We start from the raw sequence: 20,598 nt of genomic DNA, 5'->3' as shown, positions 1-20,598 counted from the left end.
CAGCAGCCCTACATGCCAAGAACAGATGCATACTGGTAAGTAGCATATTCATTTCCTCTGTAGCTGGTGCATAGCTTTGTGGGATATTCCTTAAATTATACTTAGCATGTCTAAGTTCATTATACATATATAGGGCACAATTTTATATGATTACACAGATGCAAATTCTACACCGTTAGGTGGTAAAATGAGGCATTCTAAGATGTGATCTCCTTTGTAGGTTTGTGAACGTCCATTGTTGCGAGTACTTGTAAAGAATGCTAATCACCAGTGGGGGTGTCCAGGTGCTAAGCAGGTGGCAGACAGGTGTCTCCCCATGAGGTTAGACAAAGAACCCGTTTTTCACCTTTTGAGGAACTGGAGAAGCAAATAGGAAGGTCTGATGTGAGGGAGGACATTCCATGCTTTGTATGAGAGATGATAGAACGCTCGACCTCCAGCTGTGGTTTTGTGGATACAGGGTATGCTTGTCATTGAGAGTTCGGCTGAGCAGAGGTGTCTGGGAAGCAGGCAGAAATGTATGTGGCTGTTCATATATACAGGGCCTTTGTTTTATGTGTGGGTGAGCAGCTTGATTTGGCGTGTTTGTGAATAAGGAGCCAGTGCCAGTCTCTGAGGTGTGGGGTGGGGTGATGTGTGTACAGCGGGGTAAGTTGAGTATGAGTCTTGATGCGGCGTTTTGTATGGTCTGGAGCCGGTTCAACAGCTTCTTAGTAAATAAATGTAAATGTTGTAGACTTGTAAAGCGCACAGCTACCCAACACCGGGGCGTCCCGGCGCTGTAGACCACTGGGGAACCCGTCCTGGCTATCCCTGTGAGATTGTCCCTTTCTGGGTATCTCCAAGGTGAAACCAGGCATCCCCGGCGTCTGTGGGGGGCCGTTGTAGAGATGAGGCAAGCTTAATGCCCAGAGTTGCAGAGTGTGTTCCTGGTTAGAGTAGGTACCGAGGCGAGAATTATCGAGTCCGTTTTGACCCTGGTCCACGACCCTGCCGCGTCGGGGATTGAACCCTGGTCCCTGGCCGATTCTCTGCTTACGGGTCTGCCGCCTCTAACTAGTGAGCCATACCTCTCCACTAGTGATTCCTGCATACAGTGTGTTGCCGTAGAGGTGTCTGATGGTGATCAAGGCCTGTGTAACCATTTTCCTGTTATTCTCAGGAAGCCATTTGAAGATCTTTTGTAGCATCCTAAGGATGTGAAAGCAGGTGGAGTTCACGAAGTTTACTTTTGCTGTCATGTCGAGCGCATCGTTCATGATAATTCGCACATTTCTTGGGTTGGTGATGGGGGTGGATGAGGGTCCGAGGTTAGTAAGCCTCCAGGTGGAGTCCCAGGAGGATGCTCTCTTTCTGATGACCCCTTCTTCAGTTGTGTCCATGTTTAGTTTGAGGTAGTTGGTTTTCATCCATGATGTTACAGGGGTCATGCATGTGGCAAAGTTGTTTTTCGTGGTGAGGGGTCTTGCCAGACAGGGAGAGTATCAGTTGGGTATCGTTAGTGTAGGAGAGGATGTTGATGCTTCATAACCTGTAGAGGTCCGCTAGTGGAGTAATTTTGTTCTTTGATTTCTTTGATTTGTTGGTGGTAACGTCTCAGGGCTGTCTTGTATGTCTTTCTGTCGTTTTCTAGGTGGTTTGTTCTCCATTTACTTTCTAGTTGCTTGCAGTGCTGTTTTGTTGCATGGAGTTCCTCAGTGTTCCAACTGAAATACTTATGTATTATTCTTTGTACGTTATGTTTACGGGGAACTAGACATTCTGCGCATTTTGTGATTCATTCGTCCAGGTATTTGTTGTTGCTGTTTAGGTTGTTGGTTGAGGTCTGTTGATTCAGGTGCAGACTGTCTACCCATTTGTGGTCCTGGATGCTGCTCCTGCTGTGTTTGGTCATGTCTTTGGTGGCGGGCCTTGTTAGGCGAGGGATGCTGATGGTGGTGTCGCTCTTGTCTTCAAGGTGGAAGTTGAAGTCTACTAGCAGAATGGAGTCTATGGCAAAGGGGGTGATGAAGTCAGCTATTTTGTTGGCAAAAGTGGCTCTAAGTCCCTGAGGTCGGTGGATGAGGGTTCCGGTTAGAGTGTATGTTGCTGATGTTTTTATCTTGAAATGCAGGTGCTCCATATAGGGGGCTGCCGTTTCTGTTGTAGTAGTGCAGTTGAAGGCGTCCTTGAATTTGATTGTGATTCTTCCTCCTGGTCTGTGTTGGTTGTCTCTGTGCGAGTCTGTATCCCGCTGGGATAGCCGTGGCGATGTCAGGTGCTGATTAATAGGTCAGCCATGTTTCCATAAAGAAGAGGAGGTCTGGAGCGCTGTTATGTAGGACGTTCCAGATTTCTATGGTGTGTTTGCTGAGCGAGTGTTTAGGAGAATGCATGAAAGTTTGCCTTGTGGTGCGTGTTTGTGGGTGGGTGTGGTTGGTGAGTGGTGCTGGCGTGGTGGGTGTTGCAGGTGAAGTGGCAGTGGGTGCAGGCAAAGGCTCCTTCTGTGCGACACAGTGCAGCATGGTAGCAGTGCGTGGATGGACACCCCAGGTTCAGATACCAGAGGAGTACTGTGGAGTAGTGTGCGGGGACGGAAGGGGCAGGGTTTGTGGTGCTGGACCAGTCATGGAAGGGCGCAGACATGTTTGCATTTGGCAGACCAGCGGCACAGCCGTCATTAAGTAGTCCCTGGGAAGGGGGCAGAGAGGTCAGAGAGGGTTAGGTGTGGCTAGATTTTGAGCGCTGGAAGGATCAGTGGTGTGGGAGAAACAGGCAAGAAGCGGGGAAAGGAGGGACGGTGCATGGGGCCAGGAAAACAGAGCACGGTGGAGGCAGAGAGTCATCAGAGAGCCAAAATGCATGGAATGGTCAAAGTGTAAAAGCAGAGCAAAGAGATACAAAAGAAAGTGTGAGGAAATGTAGAGGCACAAAAGGAAAGAGCGAAAAAAGAGCAAAATGGCTAAAGAAAGAGCGAGAAAAGAGCAAAATGACATAGCGAGAAATTAGCAAAATGGCAAAAGAAAGCACAAGAAAAGAGCAACATGGCAATAGCAATTCTCATCTTGTTAATCAGGGATACTTACAAACAATTCCCATGAAGTCTAAAAGTGCATTTAGAGCATTCCCTGGGTTAAACAACCGCTTAAGCAAAGTAATAAAGAAAATATGACAAGTCTTTGTGCTCTTCTTTTTTTTTTTTTTTTTTAAATCAAATTAAAAATGATGAGAGGAAATTTTCTCTGAAGAAATATTTAGGGTAATGGCTACTCCATTCGCATTTGCCCAATGTGGAAAGTTTTAGAAGGCAATTCTGCAAAGCATTCTCTAGGTCCTCCAAGAAGACGGGATTTTTATGATTTAATAGCAAATGTTGTATTTGCTACGCAACGGCTTAGGCTTCAAACAAATACTGCAGGGAGTTGAGACCTCCCTCAAGAATCGTTACAACTATTAAAGCAGTATGGCTCATTACCTTTTAAAGTAGATATCTCCCATCACATTGCTTATACATGGCAAAAGGTTTCAAATACCACTTGAAATTTTGTTGTGTGTGGTTCACACCAAAAAACCTTTCTTAACATCCTCCATATTCGGTTCTTACTATCAAGAGCTCCTTTGTAGGAACCCAGGAAACCTAAGTGAAGGTTTTTCTTTACCAGACCTCCCGGGGAAGAGTTAATTTAGTACCCCTATATTTTGAAATCGCCAATCTCTTGGGTCTATGTAGAAGGCATTCATAGCTGTAGGCAGGTGTAGCAGATTTGACCCAGCGCATTGTGCATAAATCGCCTCTCCCACAAGGTTTGATGTCAGTGGCCACCGTCCTAGCAAAATTGTATTCACTATGACGGTTGGAAGTACTGAGCACAGAAACAAAGGCAAGGAGGCAGTGAGACCCTGAGGAAGCAGAAAAGCATTTCCAAAGCATGACCGCTAATGGTGCCACCAGCCCTGAGCCACAGAAAGAGGCTCTAGCTTGCACCCTAGAAGCCAACACAACATCCTTTGCCATCTGCAACCCTCCTAAAAGCTCAAGCACTGGTAGTTCAAAAGCACTCTTATCCACTGCACCAAAGTTCTGCATGGTGCTGGCAGCACCCTAATAAATTACAGTGCTGAGGGCCAGTGAGGAAACATTAGATCCCCAGGATTAAAATGAAGCACCTCGCCTCTACACCAGAGAATTTGGAGCAGCAGCAGCAAACACTCCAGTTGCATGTGCCTCTAATGGCCGCCAAGCGGTACACAGAGCCCATTATCTGTGCTTAGGATGCTACATACATGCACAGCCCCTCAAGCAGTATCCTGGTGTCTATAACCTGATACCAGCAGTTAGGACAATGTGTCCCAATATCATGAGTGTGCTGCAGCTGTGAAGCATCACTTGTGGATCCGGGAACATGCACCCTGGTAGCAGCATCGAGATAACTGCACCTCAGCGCCAGTCCTCAACTCTGCACAGCTTCAAAGCAACATATACTTCTTGCAGTATGGCAACTGCTCACACGACACTGCTCCCCAGACTCTAATTGCTGCAGTCAGCTGCCAAGCAGCACCCAGGTTTTCAGGAAGACTTCCCCCGCTTTCAATCTGCTGTGGGCAAGCTGCTGAGCAGCATCCGATCTAGCACTTGGGTCACTGCACCCTCAAGGCACTAGAAGAGGCAAACCTCATCTGTTTCTTGTCACCTCCACACAGCATGCTATGATTCATTAATATCAAAGGAGTGATACCATCCTAAGTTGGGAGGGGTGGACTTTTATTTATTTTAGCAGAATTTCACCCATTCATTTCTATGTGGCATGCTTCCTTATCTACTGCTAAACTAAAGCATATACCGGGCAGGCTCAACCCCACTCTTGAAGGGAGCGCTTTGATATAATGAAGGAACACATTACTTGGATCTTGAAACAATGAGAACGTTGAAATGCCTCTGAATGTCCACTCCGTAAGGTCATTTACTCTATGGGCTCCGAGGGACAGGTTAAAAAAGCACAAGGGTGATTGTATATGGAGAACCAATGTCTCCTACATCCATGGGTCATCATGTATCAGCTGCTAGTTAATGCATAAAGAGTTCTCTTTAATCCTGTTTGGTTTGTACAACTGTAGCCCTGCCTTTATGAGCTGGTTTCATTATTATGCATCCTCGGTCTGTAAAGAGACCAATGCTGCTTTCTCAGCATGGGACATGTTGTTAAATGCTTTTTCTTGGAAGTACATATGGTTTCCGGGACCATTATCACTGTGCCTGTTCAAATGTAAGTATTTCAAGGGGTATTGTATTCGTTGGGGCTGTAAATGTGTATTTTCTTGTTTAGGCCAGAGTCCTTTGTCTCCGGATAATCTTTTTTTTTATTGGGGAAAGGCGGCTTTCAACTTTATATATAGAAGGATTCCACCTGTTCACAACTGAACTTGAACGTATCCACTGTTGTTATGGGTACACACCTCAGTCCCTTGTTTACTACCAGTACTTCTAGGAGTGTTTTCTCCAACAGGTTCACAATTGACGTGCTTGTTCCAGGCTGTGTGTCCTCTTGTCATCCTCCTTGTGTTCTTCCTAGACCCTTGGTCCTCCCACTGGATTTTGGGATCTGTTCTTCCTTTTCATCTCCCCCTTCCTCGTCTTCACACTAAAAAGAAAATATATTTTGGTAAGCTGGGAGTCCTTGGTTAGGAAATGGGTTGTTCCAACCATGAAACAGTGGAGGGTATGGTTGGTGAACCCTCGTCTGATGTGCCTGATGCATTGGGGGTTTTCTGCTATAATCAGGTGCATAATGGGAATAGAACTTTTAATGGGTGAATCTTTTTACATCCTTCTGCAACTTCAGAATTTTTGATTGCATTAAGAATTGCTCAAAGTCATCCAAATCCCTATTAATCTCCTCCAATCTCTTTTCGAACAGTCACTTGCACTGTGCTTTTCACACTGGTTTTGGACTTATTAGGACTCATCAGTCGGGTATATAGGATACAGTCCGAGTAAATACCAGTGGCTGAGATAAATTCAAGTATTACTTTTTTTATATACTTTAGTGCGATGCCCTGGGAGGGACGGGAATGCCAGACGTGGGTCCTGTGCACACTTTATCACTGGAACTAAGCTATACCTGACTGATGAGCCCTTATAAAGGCGAAACTAGTCCTAGGTTGCATGTGTACTGGTTCCAGGAGGACTTGGCATGGTAGTTCGACCTGGACTATTCTATTGGAGCAGGGTCAAGAATGATTTCCATATGGCTGGGTCCAAATTAAGTTGGCATGGTGTGCAAAATAACAGTAGACTGGAATGCGGCCCGAGTAATTACTAGTGGCTGAGATTAATTCAAGCATTCCATCAATCACTTTTTTTGCATACTTCCGTGCAAATGCCCAACTTGGCACGAGTATGCCACGATGTGGGTCCCGTGTGCAGTGTGGCATTGGAACCAACCTATACCCGACTGATGAGCCCTAACAAGAGACAATCTGTCTTGGGTTGCATGTGCTTTGTTTCAGGGAGGACCTGGCCTGGCAGTTTGGATTGTTCCAGTTGGGGCAGGGTCAAGACTAATTTGCATATTACAGGGCCAAACTGTGGCCATATTGGAGAAACAACAGAGTCTCAAAAACATGTAGGGCACCGAAGACTATTGCCAGATTAATGTTTGCAAAATTTAAAGTAAGTACAGAAAATCATAACATGTAGAAAATGGCATGGAATCCCATTACAGTATATTCTATGCAATGAGCTGTGAATAAAGTGACTCCATAACAGATAGTTGTCTCCCATGTAAGTATGTAGTTTCAATTTGACATAAAGTTCCTGAGAATGTTGTCTCAAAGTTTCATACAGTACTTTTGGTTGTTGGGATGTCCTCAGATGTTTGCTCTTGAGCAGTGGTTCTTAAGCTTTTGACTTCTGTGGACCCCCACTTAATCATCACTTAAATCCCAGGACCCCTGCCTAAGCAATCTCTTAGATCTGCACCTCAAAACAATACAGAAAAGTTGGAATCACAAACACACCTAATATACACATGATTAGTTGTCACTGAGATATAATGCTCTGGGGCCTTGCGCCATATTATGAATTAAAGAAATATTTCCAGAGTTTCTCTTTAGCACTCACTGTAAAACCTTTGCTCTTTTACCCGATACTTCTGGTACAATATCATCTCAATTTAATTGTAAGGCAGAATTTTCATTTTATTTTCTCACTGTCCTGTAAAGTCTGATAATTCTGAAGAATCCTTCTAAACACAGACTCGTCATCTTTAAAATATCCTCATGCACCAGACTGGATCCAGAAGAATTTTCAGAATAACCCGTTCGCAGCAATAGATGGTGGAGTGTGGCTCCACATCGACTCAACTCTGCGCCGAAAGTGACATCTGGAGCTGTATATACATACCACCCAAGCGAGCGGAGGTCAGTTCCTTTCTTTCTGTGCCTCCACACGCCCCTACTTTTTCTCGTCAGTTGGCCAACTGGTTCGTCAAAATTTTTACAGTGTATAAGGGAAAATATCCCTTCCTAAAACTACTGGGTTTAAACCATGTAGGGACTGTCACAAATAAATTTCTGTGATGGATTGCCTGAGATGTGCCTCTGGTGTTTAGAATCTGCCACAACTCCCAAGTCTTGTGCCGAATGTGCCCTGATGAACCTGAAGACAATCCAGGACCACGAAGCCAAGCTGTATGTCACTGAACACCGCCGGACGTCACCTAAAGTCTGCTTCCATTCAAAGTCAAGGACTCCGACCTATTGCCGCTCTTGTGGCAAGTCCCACAACAGATCTACGTCTCTGTCCAACTGAGAGGTGAATAGTCTTGACCTTGGCGGAAGCCGCACATGAGTTCCGTTCCTAGGTGCCCGGCTCTCATTCTTTCAAGACAGTACCGTCCTCCTGATTTTGGTGATGAGGTGGATGGTGGGGACAAGTTTGTCCCACAATATGATGATTACAATTTCTTTATGGACAAACAAGAGGGCAGTGGACTGGATACTTCCCATGATGCTGGGCTAGTTCCTCCGAACACCCCCAAATTTTGGTCAACGGAGGAGTCTGCTTCCTTCGCCATGGTGATTAGAAGGGCAGCAGAAGTTCTAGACTAAGTCTTTACTTCAACTGAAGGCATTATTAACGTCCTCACTGAGGTGTTGCATCCCAGGCAATCCTCATCAGAACCTCTGCTACCATTTAATGAAGTCTTAACTGACACATGTGTGGGCACTTGGTCCAAATGCTGCTCTTGCCCATCAGTAAACCAACAAGCAGCACAGTGTTATTGGCCTGCTCCTGGTGAAGCCTCCCTTTCTCGCACAGCATCCTACTCCAGGGAACCTTGTAGTACAAGCCTCAGCAGCAGAGCTAACCCTAGTTACTTTCCATCGGCTCAGTAGGACAGAAAGTCAAGAAGAATGGAGGCATTTCGGAAGAGGATGTTTTCCTCTGCTAGCCTCAGTCAGCACCAGCTGCTTGTTGGGACGATACTCCCATGCATTATGGGATTAAGTTGCTAAAATGTTACTTGAAGTCCCAGACGAATTGAGAGCCAATTTGGCACATACAATTTAGGATGGCGAAGATATGGCCAAGTCCATTATCAGGAATGGACTCGCCAGACTGTTTGGGGAGAGTGGTCGGCACAAGCGTGGTATTCCGGTGCCACATGTAAAGCCATGGGCTGTTAGGGTGATGCTCAATCATCACTCTTGGATATGCGACGGGTCTTGCTTCTTTGGCAAAAAGGTCAACTCCACCCTTAAGGGCTTTACAGAAGGCTAAGCAACTGCATTCTCCCTTGGTCTTTACACACCTGCAAAGCAGTATCCACTACAATTCCACCTCTTTCAAGGCATCACTAGGAGCTTCAACTTAAGGCAACGTCAAGGCCGACCACCCCAACAACCGATACTCCAGTCCTTCTTTGGTTAGGGTAGGGATCTCTCCAACAGGGGCAACAAACTTGCCGATCATAAGCCCCTCTGGCAGCAGCCTCCAAGTAGCTTTAGTTTCACATTAGCGGCACACGACCTCCAGGAGGCAGGATCACTCATTTTCGCCAAGGGTTACAAGCAATAACGTGTAACAGGTTAGCCCTGGGGATGCTCCATAGTGACTTTGCCCTGCCATTCATTTCCAGCCTGCCACATCAGAGTGGCTTTCCGAGGACCACTTGTCCATTTTGCTGCAGGAAGTCGAGGCTGTTTTGGAAAAAGAAGCCATAGAGAAGGTCCTGACTTCGGAAATTGGAACTGGGTGTTCTACTTGTGCCTAGTGCTCAAGTAGGGTGGAGGTCTTAACTCTATTTTAGATCTTTAACCCCTCCGCATTTTCCATGGAATGACAAATTCAAGCTGCTCGCACTGGCCCTGGTTCTCTCTGCCCAGGGCCCAGGAGACTGGATTGTGGCTTTGGACCTGCAGGATGGCTTTTTTCCATGCTCATGTCCTGCTGGGTTCCAGACGTTACCTTTGTTTCATGGTGGGCCACAATCATTTTCAGTTTGCCCTGCTACTTTTTGGCCTCACCAATACCCTTCAGCTGCTCACGAAAGTGATGGCAGTGGTTGCAACATATCTTCAGTGGTCAGGGGAACCATTCTTCCCACATGTTTCCTACTGCCTGGTGAAGGAGGACTTGCCACAATCTGTTTTAGACCACCTCCAGATGACAGTGAACCTCCTAACATCATTGGGGCACACCTGACGCCCTTTCATCTGAGCCATCCTGGGTACAATGCATTTTTTTATATGCTGGAGCCTCAAGTCCAGGACATTCGGGCTTTGATCCCACTGTTTCAGCCTCAGTCCTGGATCTTAGTGAGGAGGGTTAAGAGAATTATAGAAGTATTGGCCGCCTGAATCCTGCTCTTCATGACATGTGCAGACTCTCCAGTGGGATCTGAATTCTCAGTGGGAACAGCACCAAGGGAACCTGTTGGACTCTATCCAGATTTTGGAAGAGGCTGTAAAATATTTGTAGTGGTGGCTGCAAATGGAGTAGTGGCAAACCTCTCTCCCTGCTCCAACCAGACCTGAGACTGATGACTTGCATGTCAATGCAGGGTTGGAGAGGTGGAGATCAGAGAACTCTGGTCTCTGGCGGAGGCTTGCCTTCACATCACCCTGTTGGAGTTGTGGGCTATTTGTTTGATGTTGAAGGCCGTCCTGCCTTCCATCATGGGGAGGCTGGTTCAGATCCTCACAGACAACACCACCGCTGTGTGTTATTGCAACAAGCAAGGTGGAGCGGGGTCCTGGACTCTGTCCCAAGGGGACCAGCGGCCTCTAGACCTGGCTGAATTGTCAGGGAATCACGCTGATTGTACACCACCTGGCGGGACTTTTAAACACCAAGGTAGTCAAACTCAGCCGGTGATACCTGGGGATAACGAATTGTAACTACACCCATAGGTGGTGCAGTGTGTTCTTTAAAGGGGAGAAACCTGGCTTGATCTCTTTATCATCACAGAGAACCCGCAATGCCAACACTTTTGCGTGTTGGACTTTCCAAGAATTCTCTGTTTTGTAGACTCATTACACCTATATTGGAGCTCAGGATTCCTGAATGCCTTCCCACCACTACCTTTCCTATCCGAGTTCTGAAGAAGATCAAGAATGATGGGGCCCAAGTCATCGTGGTTGCCCAAAGTTCGGCCAGAAGAGTGTTGTATCCAGAATGTCTGATCATGAGCATCTGTCCTCTATCAGGCTGATGCTTCTGCAGGATCTTCTTTCACAGAAGCAAGTCAGTGCCTTGCACCCAGGCCTGCTCGATCTATGCTTCCATGCATTGAGAATAAGCGGGAGCAGTTGACAGCATTCAATCTAACTCCCAAAGTAATGGAGTTCTACCTAAAGGCCAGGTGTCATCCTTTGAAATCTATTTTTGCCGGCTTCTGGGACAAGTTTGTGATTTGGTGTGACACTTGTAACATGATACATATTCTTCCCCCTAAACCTTCTGTGATGCCACAGTGGGATCTTAACCTGGTTCTTACTTTTCTTGTGCATACTCCCTTGGAGACCTTACACAGCTGTGCCCTACTGTGTTGCCTCTGAAGACCATTTTTTTAATCGCGATAACATCTCTGTATCGCATGAGTGAGCTTCAAGCTCTGTCAGTCCAACTGCCTTTCACGACCTTCTTTCCAGACAAGGCGGTTGTGAGGACCAAAGTGGCTTTTCTCCAGAAGGTTGTTACTTCTTTTTATGTCAGCCAGTTCATCACTCATCAGATGTTGTTCTCCCCTTCTGACCCCTCGAAAGAGGAGGAAAGACTCCATCTTTTGAACCCCAAAAGAGCACTATGCTTTTATATCAACTGTACCAAAGATGATCAGGCCTTTGTGAGACTTTCTGGGGGCAAAGAAAGTAAAAGCAGAACAGAAACAGACTTTGTTCAGATTGGGTAGTCCTCCTTTAAGATCTTCTACACGATAATAAAGAACCAGCTTCTGTGAGGGATGAGGACCCATTCCCACAATGACTGTCGGCACGCAGGGTTCCTTTACTGGATAGCTGAAAGGTGGAAGTCAGGTCTGACTGGAAGGACATGTTGGCCATTCTGTCTGGCAGTCAGTCTACAGACCCACTACGTGGGGAGGTACTGATTTGGTATCCAATCTAACGGTGAGGAATCTGCAGTTAGAAGTATCCATCAGAAGAACAACTTACTTGCATTCAGTAATGCTCTTTCTGGTAGGTGCTCTATCTAAGCACAGATTCCTCACTGCCCTCCCTGTGATGGCCTCTTTTCCATCTAAAAAGGCTCCAAAGAGGAGACCTGCATATGGGCACGATTGGTTATCTTTTGATTCTGTGTCCTGGGGCGCTGACCCTATCCAGAAAGAAACTGACGTCCATGCACTTCTTGGCACCTGTATACAGCTCCAGTTGCCACTTATAGAGCGAAGTTGACGCGCAGCCACACGACACCACCTATCGGCATGCAGGTGCTATGCTGAAAAGTCTTCTGTATCCAGTCTGGCGCCTGGGGATATTCTAAAAGTGAGGCATCTGCAGTTAGAGTATCCACCAGAAACAGTGTTGGAGAATAGGCTGGTAATTTCAGGGCTGTCTATAGCTTCCAGTTCAACCATGGAAGCACAAACAATGCCGAGAACAACAGTGCGCCTGGTACCTGTGCTGTTCTAATTGTTGTTTTTCTGTCTTTCTCAGACTCTGTGCTTTATCCAAACTTCCAGTTGTGCACAGACAGGCCATTGAAGCCACAATGAGTGAGGTAAGTGCTTCTCAGTTTGTAATGGCCTGGTGAACTGCGCATTGTGTGCTATGTAGAATTACGTTAGAGGTGCACAAAGTGGGGAATGAAGTAAGTATGGTACTTACAGGTAAGAGGCAGGGTCTGGAGGCGAGGAATGCACTGACCAGTATGTGTGATAATTACCTAAATTTGTACAAAGACACTGAAGACGGGAAATAGCACTGACAGCATGAAGGTAGCCAGGGAAATAAGCGACCAAAATATGCTGTAATAGCGAAGGATCGCTGCTTTAGTCTCATAAAGGAAACAAAGTCCATTTTTGGACATTCTCTTTCCTGAAACTAGTAACGCTGGGCTCATACTAGGAGCCAATATAGTTTCTTTGTGAAGTGCGGTGTTACGGATGCCAGATGCCAACCCTAGCTCTTCTCTCTGAAGAATGCTTGTATGTCAAATGGTGAGGGCATACTGGTATACAGTGAAGCCACAGCTCAATCCAACCCCTTAGCCCTCTTCTGCAGAGTATAATCGTGATAAGGGGAAGAACAACGCCTGCTGGTAGAGTTTTCAAGCGTCTAGACCTGAAATTGCTGCCATCCCTAACACATTTTCTGCACATGCCTGTTCTACAGATCCGCTGGCTCCTCGAGGATGAAATCGTCTCTGCTCTTCGTTATTCAAGAATCATCGATGCTGCTGTTCTACGCAAAGTGGCGAATCACGTGTCCAACTCCCAAGGCCGGTCTTGCTGTCACAGTGAGGTTGTCCGGCTGCAGTTTGTGTTTGGATCTGAGCACTCCCTGGAGAAGTTCAAAGAGGTAACATGCAGCCTACATCATGACATGACAGAGCACCAGTAGTTTCAGACAGCCACAGTAACACACATTAAGAGAGTTTAACACCAATCCAGGAGAACACAGAGGGGGGATGAGCAGAGTCACCAAACACAATCCAGAGGAGAGATGAGCACCTCACCTCACACTAGAGAACAGAGAGGGGAGTTGATAAGTAACATGGGAAGTAAACAGTACTGACTCTGGTTAAAAGTGAAGAGAGGTGGACTGGGTTGATCAGCACTGACTAGTGATGACTGCACGGGTCTGGAAGTTGTGGGGGGGGGGTAAGGGGTACCACAATAATCATAAATGGATGCCTTCTGTTTGAGCCAGCATTGACCAGAGGAGAGGAGAGGACAGGACACCACAGATCCCCACTAGATTATGTTCACCAGATATTTCACTGCGGGCACAGTTTGTTTTTTTAAGTGGGAGCGGAAGAGCAGTAACAACATACAAAGGCAGATCTTTCTATAATAATTAGGAATCAATGAGTGTCTAAACAGCTGGATTTTTCTTACCTATTACAGGCCCGTTCTGATGTTAGAAAGTGCATGTAATAAGACAGACATTACATCTTGCTTATAATAAGTTTATACAAATGAGTTGTGACATCATTGTGCTGCTGCCGGGTTTGAGGGCTCTCCTTGTCTCCCCATCCACAACCACTCCAGCAAAAGGTTGTGAAGAGCCCTGTTGCATCTTTTGGCTGCAATACTTCTACCTCACTAGCTGCAACACCGGTGCTTATAAGCACATGGCGACCTTCTCGTACCTCATACTGCTGCTGCAGTCCTGAAAAAGATGTGGTGGCACATTCGTTCCTCTTTCCACGACCTGACTTTATATTTCTTCCCCCACTGGTGAAAGGTTTTGATAGGCAATGCTGAGGCAGTTACCGACCAGTTCTCTAGGGAACATATATTTCTTTCTGTGATTGGTGTAAGAAAGTGGCTCTGAATATACTGTTCCCTAATAGGTACAGTGTGCACAGAGTCCACAGTCCCCAGAGGTTTGGCAGAGGCTAAAGTTAGATATAACCTTACTCTCTAAAGTGCTAGCTTGGTTGAGCAGTAAGGCAGTATCAGAGGGCAGTGTAAAGCATTTGTTGTACACACTCAGTCAGCAAATGGCCTCACACACTCAAGAACTGTACTCTCGGCCAATGGTTTTTGTACAAAAATATATAGTTTTATTTTAGAGCCAACAATAGGCATCAAAATATACTTTCTCAGGATGAGATGCTTTAAATAAATACTTTTCAATAGGCAATAGACTTTTGAATATAACAGTTATAGTGGTTGCAAATAGGCAACACAATTTCAAACACAATAATACATTGAGCTCAATGGGAATTTCTAGTTAAATGCAATCAGTTACTTTAAGGATTACTTTTCTAACCACAGGACTGGATCCTGGATTCAGTCCTGGGACATTTCCTGTAAACAATTGAGTAAAAGCGTTTTGGTTACAGTTGCGATTTTTAAGCAATATTTTTGTATTTTAAAAGTTGACACTTGGAAACTTTTCCACATAGAATCACCAATGTTATCCTATGGGAGGAAATTCACTTAGCAGGTAAGTGGGGTTATTGTTACTTTTTCTAACTCAGTGTTGGATCCTGGATCCAGCACTGGAGCATCTCCTGTAAACAGTTGAAAGAATGAGTTTTTGTTATACAGGCGATTTTTAACGAATATTTGTAAGTTTGCAAAATCGACAGAAGAAATTTCACAGAAAAACAGTCAATGGTTTCCTATGGAAGAAAACTGGGTTAGCGGTAAGTATGGTTGTAATTACTTTTCAGGGTCAGTGCTGGGCTCTTTTCCGGTCCAGGGAAGGCATGGATTGGCAGTTCGGGCTGGACTGTTCCCACGAGGCACAGGGTCATACTGATTTGCATATGGCCATGTCTGAACTGGGGTGGCAGAGTGGGCTAAAGAACGGTGATGGATCAAACCCAGATCTGTTGACTGGGTGTGAGTGTTTGATTGGTTCTTATGCTCCGTCCATCACTACCCCCTTTTGTACCGCTTTGTTCGCCATAAGTTGGCAGGGTATGCTCAGACGTGAGTCCCTTGCTCACTTTGCCACTGGATTCCAGCAAGCCTGGCTGAAGACGGCTGAAATGCCAGAAACCGGTCCTAGGAAGATTGTTTCCGGTCCAGGGAAGGCATGGCTTGGCAGTTCGGGCTGGACTGTTCCCATGAGGCACAGGGTCAGACTGATTTGCATATGGCCATGTCTGAACTGGTGTGGCAGAGTGGGCTAAAGAACGGTGATGGATCAAACCCAGATCTGTTGACTGGGTGTGAGTGTTTGATTGGTTCTTATGCTCCGTCCATCACCACCCCCTTTTGTACCGCTTTGTTCGCCACAAGTTGGCAGGGTATGCTCAGACGTGAGTCCCTTGCTCACTTTGCCACTGGATTCAAGCAAGCCAGGCTGAAGACGGCTGAAATGCCAGAAACCGGTCCTAGCAAGCTTGTTTCCGGTCCAGGGAAGGCATGGCTTGGCAGTTCGGGCTGGACTGTTCCCATGAGGCACAGGGTCAGACTGATTTGCATATGGCCATGTCTGAATTGGGGTGGCAGAGTGGGCTAAAGAACGGTGATGGATCAAACCCAGATCTGTTGACTGGGTGTGAGTGTTTGATTGGTTCTTATGCTCTGTCCATCACCACCCCCTTTTGTACGGGCACCAAGATCCAGCACTGGGATCTATCCTGATAGCAGGTGAGTATTTTCGTTTTCGTTACTCGGTTGATTTTAGGTGAATATTTTAAAGTTTAGAAATTCCACACTTAGAAGAATTTCCAAGTGAAACCAGTCAATGTTACCCTATGGAAGACAAGAGAGTTATCGGCTTTTGGGTAAGTACTCGACTGGCAGAGTTAAGGTTTTGGGCATAGACTCAGGGGTCTCCCAGGGTCAGGCAAGTACAGTTGTTACACCCTCAGCGGCAGCCGGGTGCAGAGTGATTTAGGCCCAATGTTATCCTATGGGAGGCAGGGGGCCCTTGGTTGGTGGCTGCTGGCTAGCAGGCCACACGGCTGTGGGAGCTGTGCTCCAGGTCACTTGCTCAGGGCAAATGGGGAAGTAGGTTAGAGTAGAGGTTGCACTGCCAGGGGCACTCAGGCGGCTGGGGGCAGGGTGCTTTTGAGCCATCGGGAGCTCAATGGACTGCAATGGAGAAGCTCAAGACGAACAAAGGCTGCAAGCTCGGGGACGAAGATTCTTCAGGTGCGACCACCACTTCGAGAGGTAAGCTGGGCAGTTAGAGGATAGGTAGGCACCCAGGAGTTGGGCACAGGGGGGCGCCGGGTGCCTTTTGGTGTCGGGAAATCTTACCCTCTGCTGGTCGTGGTTGGGGGTGTCCCTGGTTCTGGGGCTGCAGGCGTCGTCAAGAGCATTGAGGTGGGTCCTTGGGTGCTGGATTCGGGGTCACAGTCGCCGGGGGGATGTCCTCGTGGTCTTTGTTCACTCCGGCACAGGCCAGGCTTGGCGGGTGCAGAGTGTGCAGGGTTTGCGGTTCCTGGCTTATGCCAGGGGTCAGTTACTTGCTTTGAGCAGTGCCACTGCTCGTGGGAGTCCCAGTTGCTTAGAGTCACAAGGTAGCCAGGTCCTCCGGGGTTTGTGAGGTTGCTGGCCAGTGGAGATGCCGGGGTTTAGCAGGAGCAGGTTAGAGGGTCGTCAGGCTGGTAGGGCTGGGGCCAAAGCAGTTGGTGTCTTCCTCTTGTTAGCAGTTGCACGGCAGGTCTTCTTGTTTCTTTATGTTTTTTGCTGTTGAGGAGTCTGCATCTGAGGAAGGAAGGCTCCGCGTGCCCCTAAATACTACATTTAGGGGCGTTACAGGTAGGTAAAGGGCAGGAACCAATGGGTCCCTTCCCTGGGGTGGGTACACCCCCTATCCTGCCACTCTCCTGTGGGAGGGGGGCAGTAGCCTAGTCCTGATTGGGCAGGGCTCCCCATCTTCAAGATGGCAAGAGCCCGGAGATGTGATTCACCTCGCCTCCCCCACCTGAGGGGTGAGGTTGGCAGAAGCTGGCACACCCCCTTTCCTTACTTGGGGTTTCCGGCCAATCTTCCCGCCAGAGTGGGGGTCAGAACCGATAGGGGCCAGTTGCTGAGTACAGCAAGTGGCCTGGAGAAGCTTACAAAGGTGGCATGCCTTTGAAGCTTCCCCTGCCCATCCTGGGGGAGGAGACCTAGCACCTCGCCCAGGATGTGCATTGTTGCAGACCCAGGAGAGCAGGGGCTCTCCTACCCAGGGGTCCAGCAACATGCCTGCTATGTGGTAGCCTAGGCAGCCCCTCAGACAAGACGTGGATTGTAGGTTAGGTTCAGGGGGCGTCTCTAAGATGCCCTCTGTCGTGCATCTTACAGTAAATCCCACACTGGCATCAGTGTGGGTTTACTGTGCTGAGAAGTTTGATACCAAAATTCTCAGTCTTCAGTGTAGCCGTCAGGGTGCTGTGGAGTTCGTGTTGACGACCTCCCAGCACCATATACTCTTAATGGCAGCACTGCACTTACAATGCCCAGGAATGGACCTGGGTACTGTAGGGGCACAGGGCTCAAGCACCTGTGCCCACACCACTGGCATAGGGCACCCAGCTAGAGGGGTGACTGAGGTATGCCAGGGCAGTGTGTGTTGTGGGCATGGCACACATGGATGTGTGCCATGTCAACTCTTTGTTTTGTTCTGCACCAAGACACTCAGCCTGCAAAGGCAGTGTGTATGTGTATGTGTGTGTGTGTCAGTGTACAGGGCCTCTAAGGGTGGCACAATAAGTGCTGCTGTCCTTAGGGGCCTTCTCTGGTCACAGGGCCCTGGGTACCAAGGGTACCATTTACCAGGGGCTGACATGTGACCAGAGATGCCAATTGGGATTTGGCTGTTAGGCAGTTTTTAGGGAAGGAACATAGGCCCTGAGCACCTGATTGGCAGGAGCCCAGGGCTGAACTAGGAAACGTGCATCCATTATCAGGCAAAAGTGAGGGGGTTACTGCAACACAAACCCACTTCCTTAAAATTGAGCACATCTTTCTCCAACAACTTGGAGCTCAGCAGCAGCAGTGAATGCTGCAGGCTGTCCGTTATGCGGGCGGGAAGATGGCGATGAGAAAAGTGAATAGGAATGTTGTGTGCTTTGCATTCTCAGATGTGTGTAGTGCTATTTGTTATTTTAGTAAAAATCCAGAAGTCCCATGATCTAAAGTAGTGAGTTATTTGGAGGTAAGAGGTTGTTGGAGAAACCTCACTTAAATAAGGAATAACATACCAGCAAATTTATATAAAAAATGATAATAAAAGGACTCGATCTGCAGCCTTCTGCCCGTAGATAGACACAGAACTCCGTAATTTGCAGTACCCTTATAGTGCACAGTTGGGGGGTGCATTATTCCGTATAAAATGCCACAATAAGGTGAAGAGTCAATAAAATGTACATGTTTTGGGAACATACTAGATTACAGGCCAGGCGAAAGAGAAAAAGAGTAGCGGTAAGACATTTATTTAGTATCGCAACTGCAACTCACTGCTGTGGTTTGAACAGAATGAGATAAACATTTGTGTAAAGCAACTTCGATCATTGATAGCAAAATATAGCTCTTGTAGTTGAAGCTATTGTTCCATTCATGTAATAAGCTGTCGCATAGCTTTGCCCTTACATTTATATAATGCAGAGGTTGAATGCAGAAGATCTTCTACTGTCCTAGCAGGAGAGTACTAGACCCCTGACGAGCGTGTAGTTGGATTTGTCTTACTAGAGACGGTGGTAAGCTATCATTAATATTAGCTGATGTCCTTTCTCCCTCTTTCATCTCATATGTAGTATGTTAAAGTCTTACCCTGACTTTGAAAGAAGAGTCTGGGTCCAGCAGGAGTCGTGTTGGTACCCTTCTCAGAGACTGGTCAGGCAGCCCTACTCCAGATTCTTTGCCATAAACAAAATCATAAATTTACTGAGATACCTTCATCCTTGTATGAACATAATTTGGTCTTGTAAAGGTGTTGGCCCGAATGATAGTATCTTTAGATTTTCATCAGACTCTCAAAAGTATGTTTTCTCCTCCATAATTGATTTTGAATATTCCTGTATTTAGACCATTACATCAAGGTCCATGAAATTAAACACATATGTTTGCTCAACTGCCTTCTTTATACAGAGCATCAATTCTGATGGCTCCATGCAACAATATGTCACATCCATTTTCCAGTGTAGCATGGGCACTGGAAGTCTTGTTCAGTTGATCATTTGCAAAGAAGACGATGATTGGATGTTGTTATATGTTTGCACTTGGATTACGCTGAAACACTGAAGCAGGAGCCGGTCAGCTCTTTGGTTTTCCAAAGCTGCAGTCCAGCATTTTCAGGTTCTTTAACAACGATACTGAAATATTTAACATTGGCTCTCCTTATTGTTTTGTTTTGACAGTTAAGATTTTTTTATTCAGATTCTTGGATTGCTACTTTTTGCTCTGTGATAATTTATTCAGTTGCCATAATATGTTGTTCCAGCTCATCAAGTTGTGTTTTAATTATTTTACTCTGCGACCTACTGATATGAAGAGATGGCTTGGCCGAATTGCTTCTTTTCCTTATTATCTTGTTTAATTTCTTCTTAAATTACGGTTTAAGAGATTATGTTAAAATATTTCCTCAGAGAATCTGACTTATCCCAGGGTTTGTCTCGGCTTATCTAGTTCAGGATTCTGGTAGCCTATGACTACTAGTAGCCTATTGTTTTTGGTTGATTTGTCTCTTCTCGCAGGTGAGCCAGGCACTTCTTAACTCGTATATCATTGTTGTTACTCTGACCATTTTTGGGAATGTCTGCCCACAAATACGTTTCTTCCTACAGATAATGTGACTATGTACAAGGATCATAATTAGGCAACCACCAGTAGCTGTGGTGATGGGATTCTGGGTAGATCAGTCATGGGAAGAGGTTATTCCTGTTTGTCTGGAAGCTGTGAAACAAAAAACACTAGCCCTTCTTGCTTGTTTGGCCCCTTTGTGGTAGTTTAAAGAGAAGTTATCTCAAGAAGTGAAGTGATTGCAGTGGCAGTTTTTGTGATGGACCTGGGGTCAAAGAGCAAGTGCAGCAAGAGACTTAATAAAACTGAGAAAGCCAGTTGACCTTTCATATTTGATCCTGACCTGCTAATGACTCTGACTGCGCTAATAATAACCCAGTCACTGGTCTAATATGTAACTGAATCTGAAGCAGACCTAAAGAGTCCTTCAGCAGCAAGTCGTCATCTGACTGATCCTCATTCAGGCCTGCGGGGCTTTTACTGTACACATTGCGTGGGGCCAGCTTTGGCTCGCTTAGCCGGTCTGCCAGTGGCAATGTCAAAAGGCAATAAGACTCTGCTCCAAGTCTGCAGGTCTCTCAGAGATAACTCTGACTTTTATTTGCACTTGTCGAGCTGATCCATGTCATATGCTATCTGTCCAGCCAGTTGGGGGTAGAGTCCCTTCCGTTTGGTGTTGGACTTTGTGTAGATTGAGAGTCTGCTTGGCAGACTGGGAATTCTTCTTCATTTCCCA

At 46.5% G+C, this 20,598-nt stretch overlaps 1 protein-coding gene across 9 annotated transcripts in view; it reads left to right on the top strand.

Annotated features, from left to right (window-relative positions):
* Nucleotides 1-20,598, top strand: part of SZT2 (SZT2 subunit of KICSTOR complex) — a 937,318-nt gene that overhangs the window by 424,945 nt on the left and 491,775 nt on the right. For all 9 annotated transcript variants that reach the window (XM_085602961.1, XM_085602966.1, XM_085602963.1 and 6 more), the window contains 2 exons: nt 12,160-12,223; nt 12,838-13,023. In XM_085602961.1, coding sequence (XP_085459087.1) covers nt 12,160-12,223; nt 12,838-13,023 — 250 coding nt within the window. The remainder of the gene's footprint in view (nt 1-12,159; nt 12,224-12,837; nt 13,024-20,598) is intronic.

This window comes from Triturus cristatus, chromosome 4_2 (assembly GCF_964204655.1).
Source record: "Triturus cristatus chromosome 4_2, aTriCri1.1, whole genome shotgun sequence".
NCBI classification, from domain to species: Eukaryota; Metazoa; Chordata; class Amphibia; order Caudata; family Salamandridae; genus Triturus; species Triturus cristatus.
Note: the sequence above shows the minus strand (reverse complement) of the source record. Positions and strands in the feature narration are given on the sequence as shown.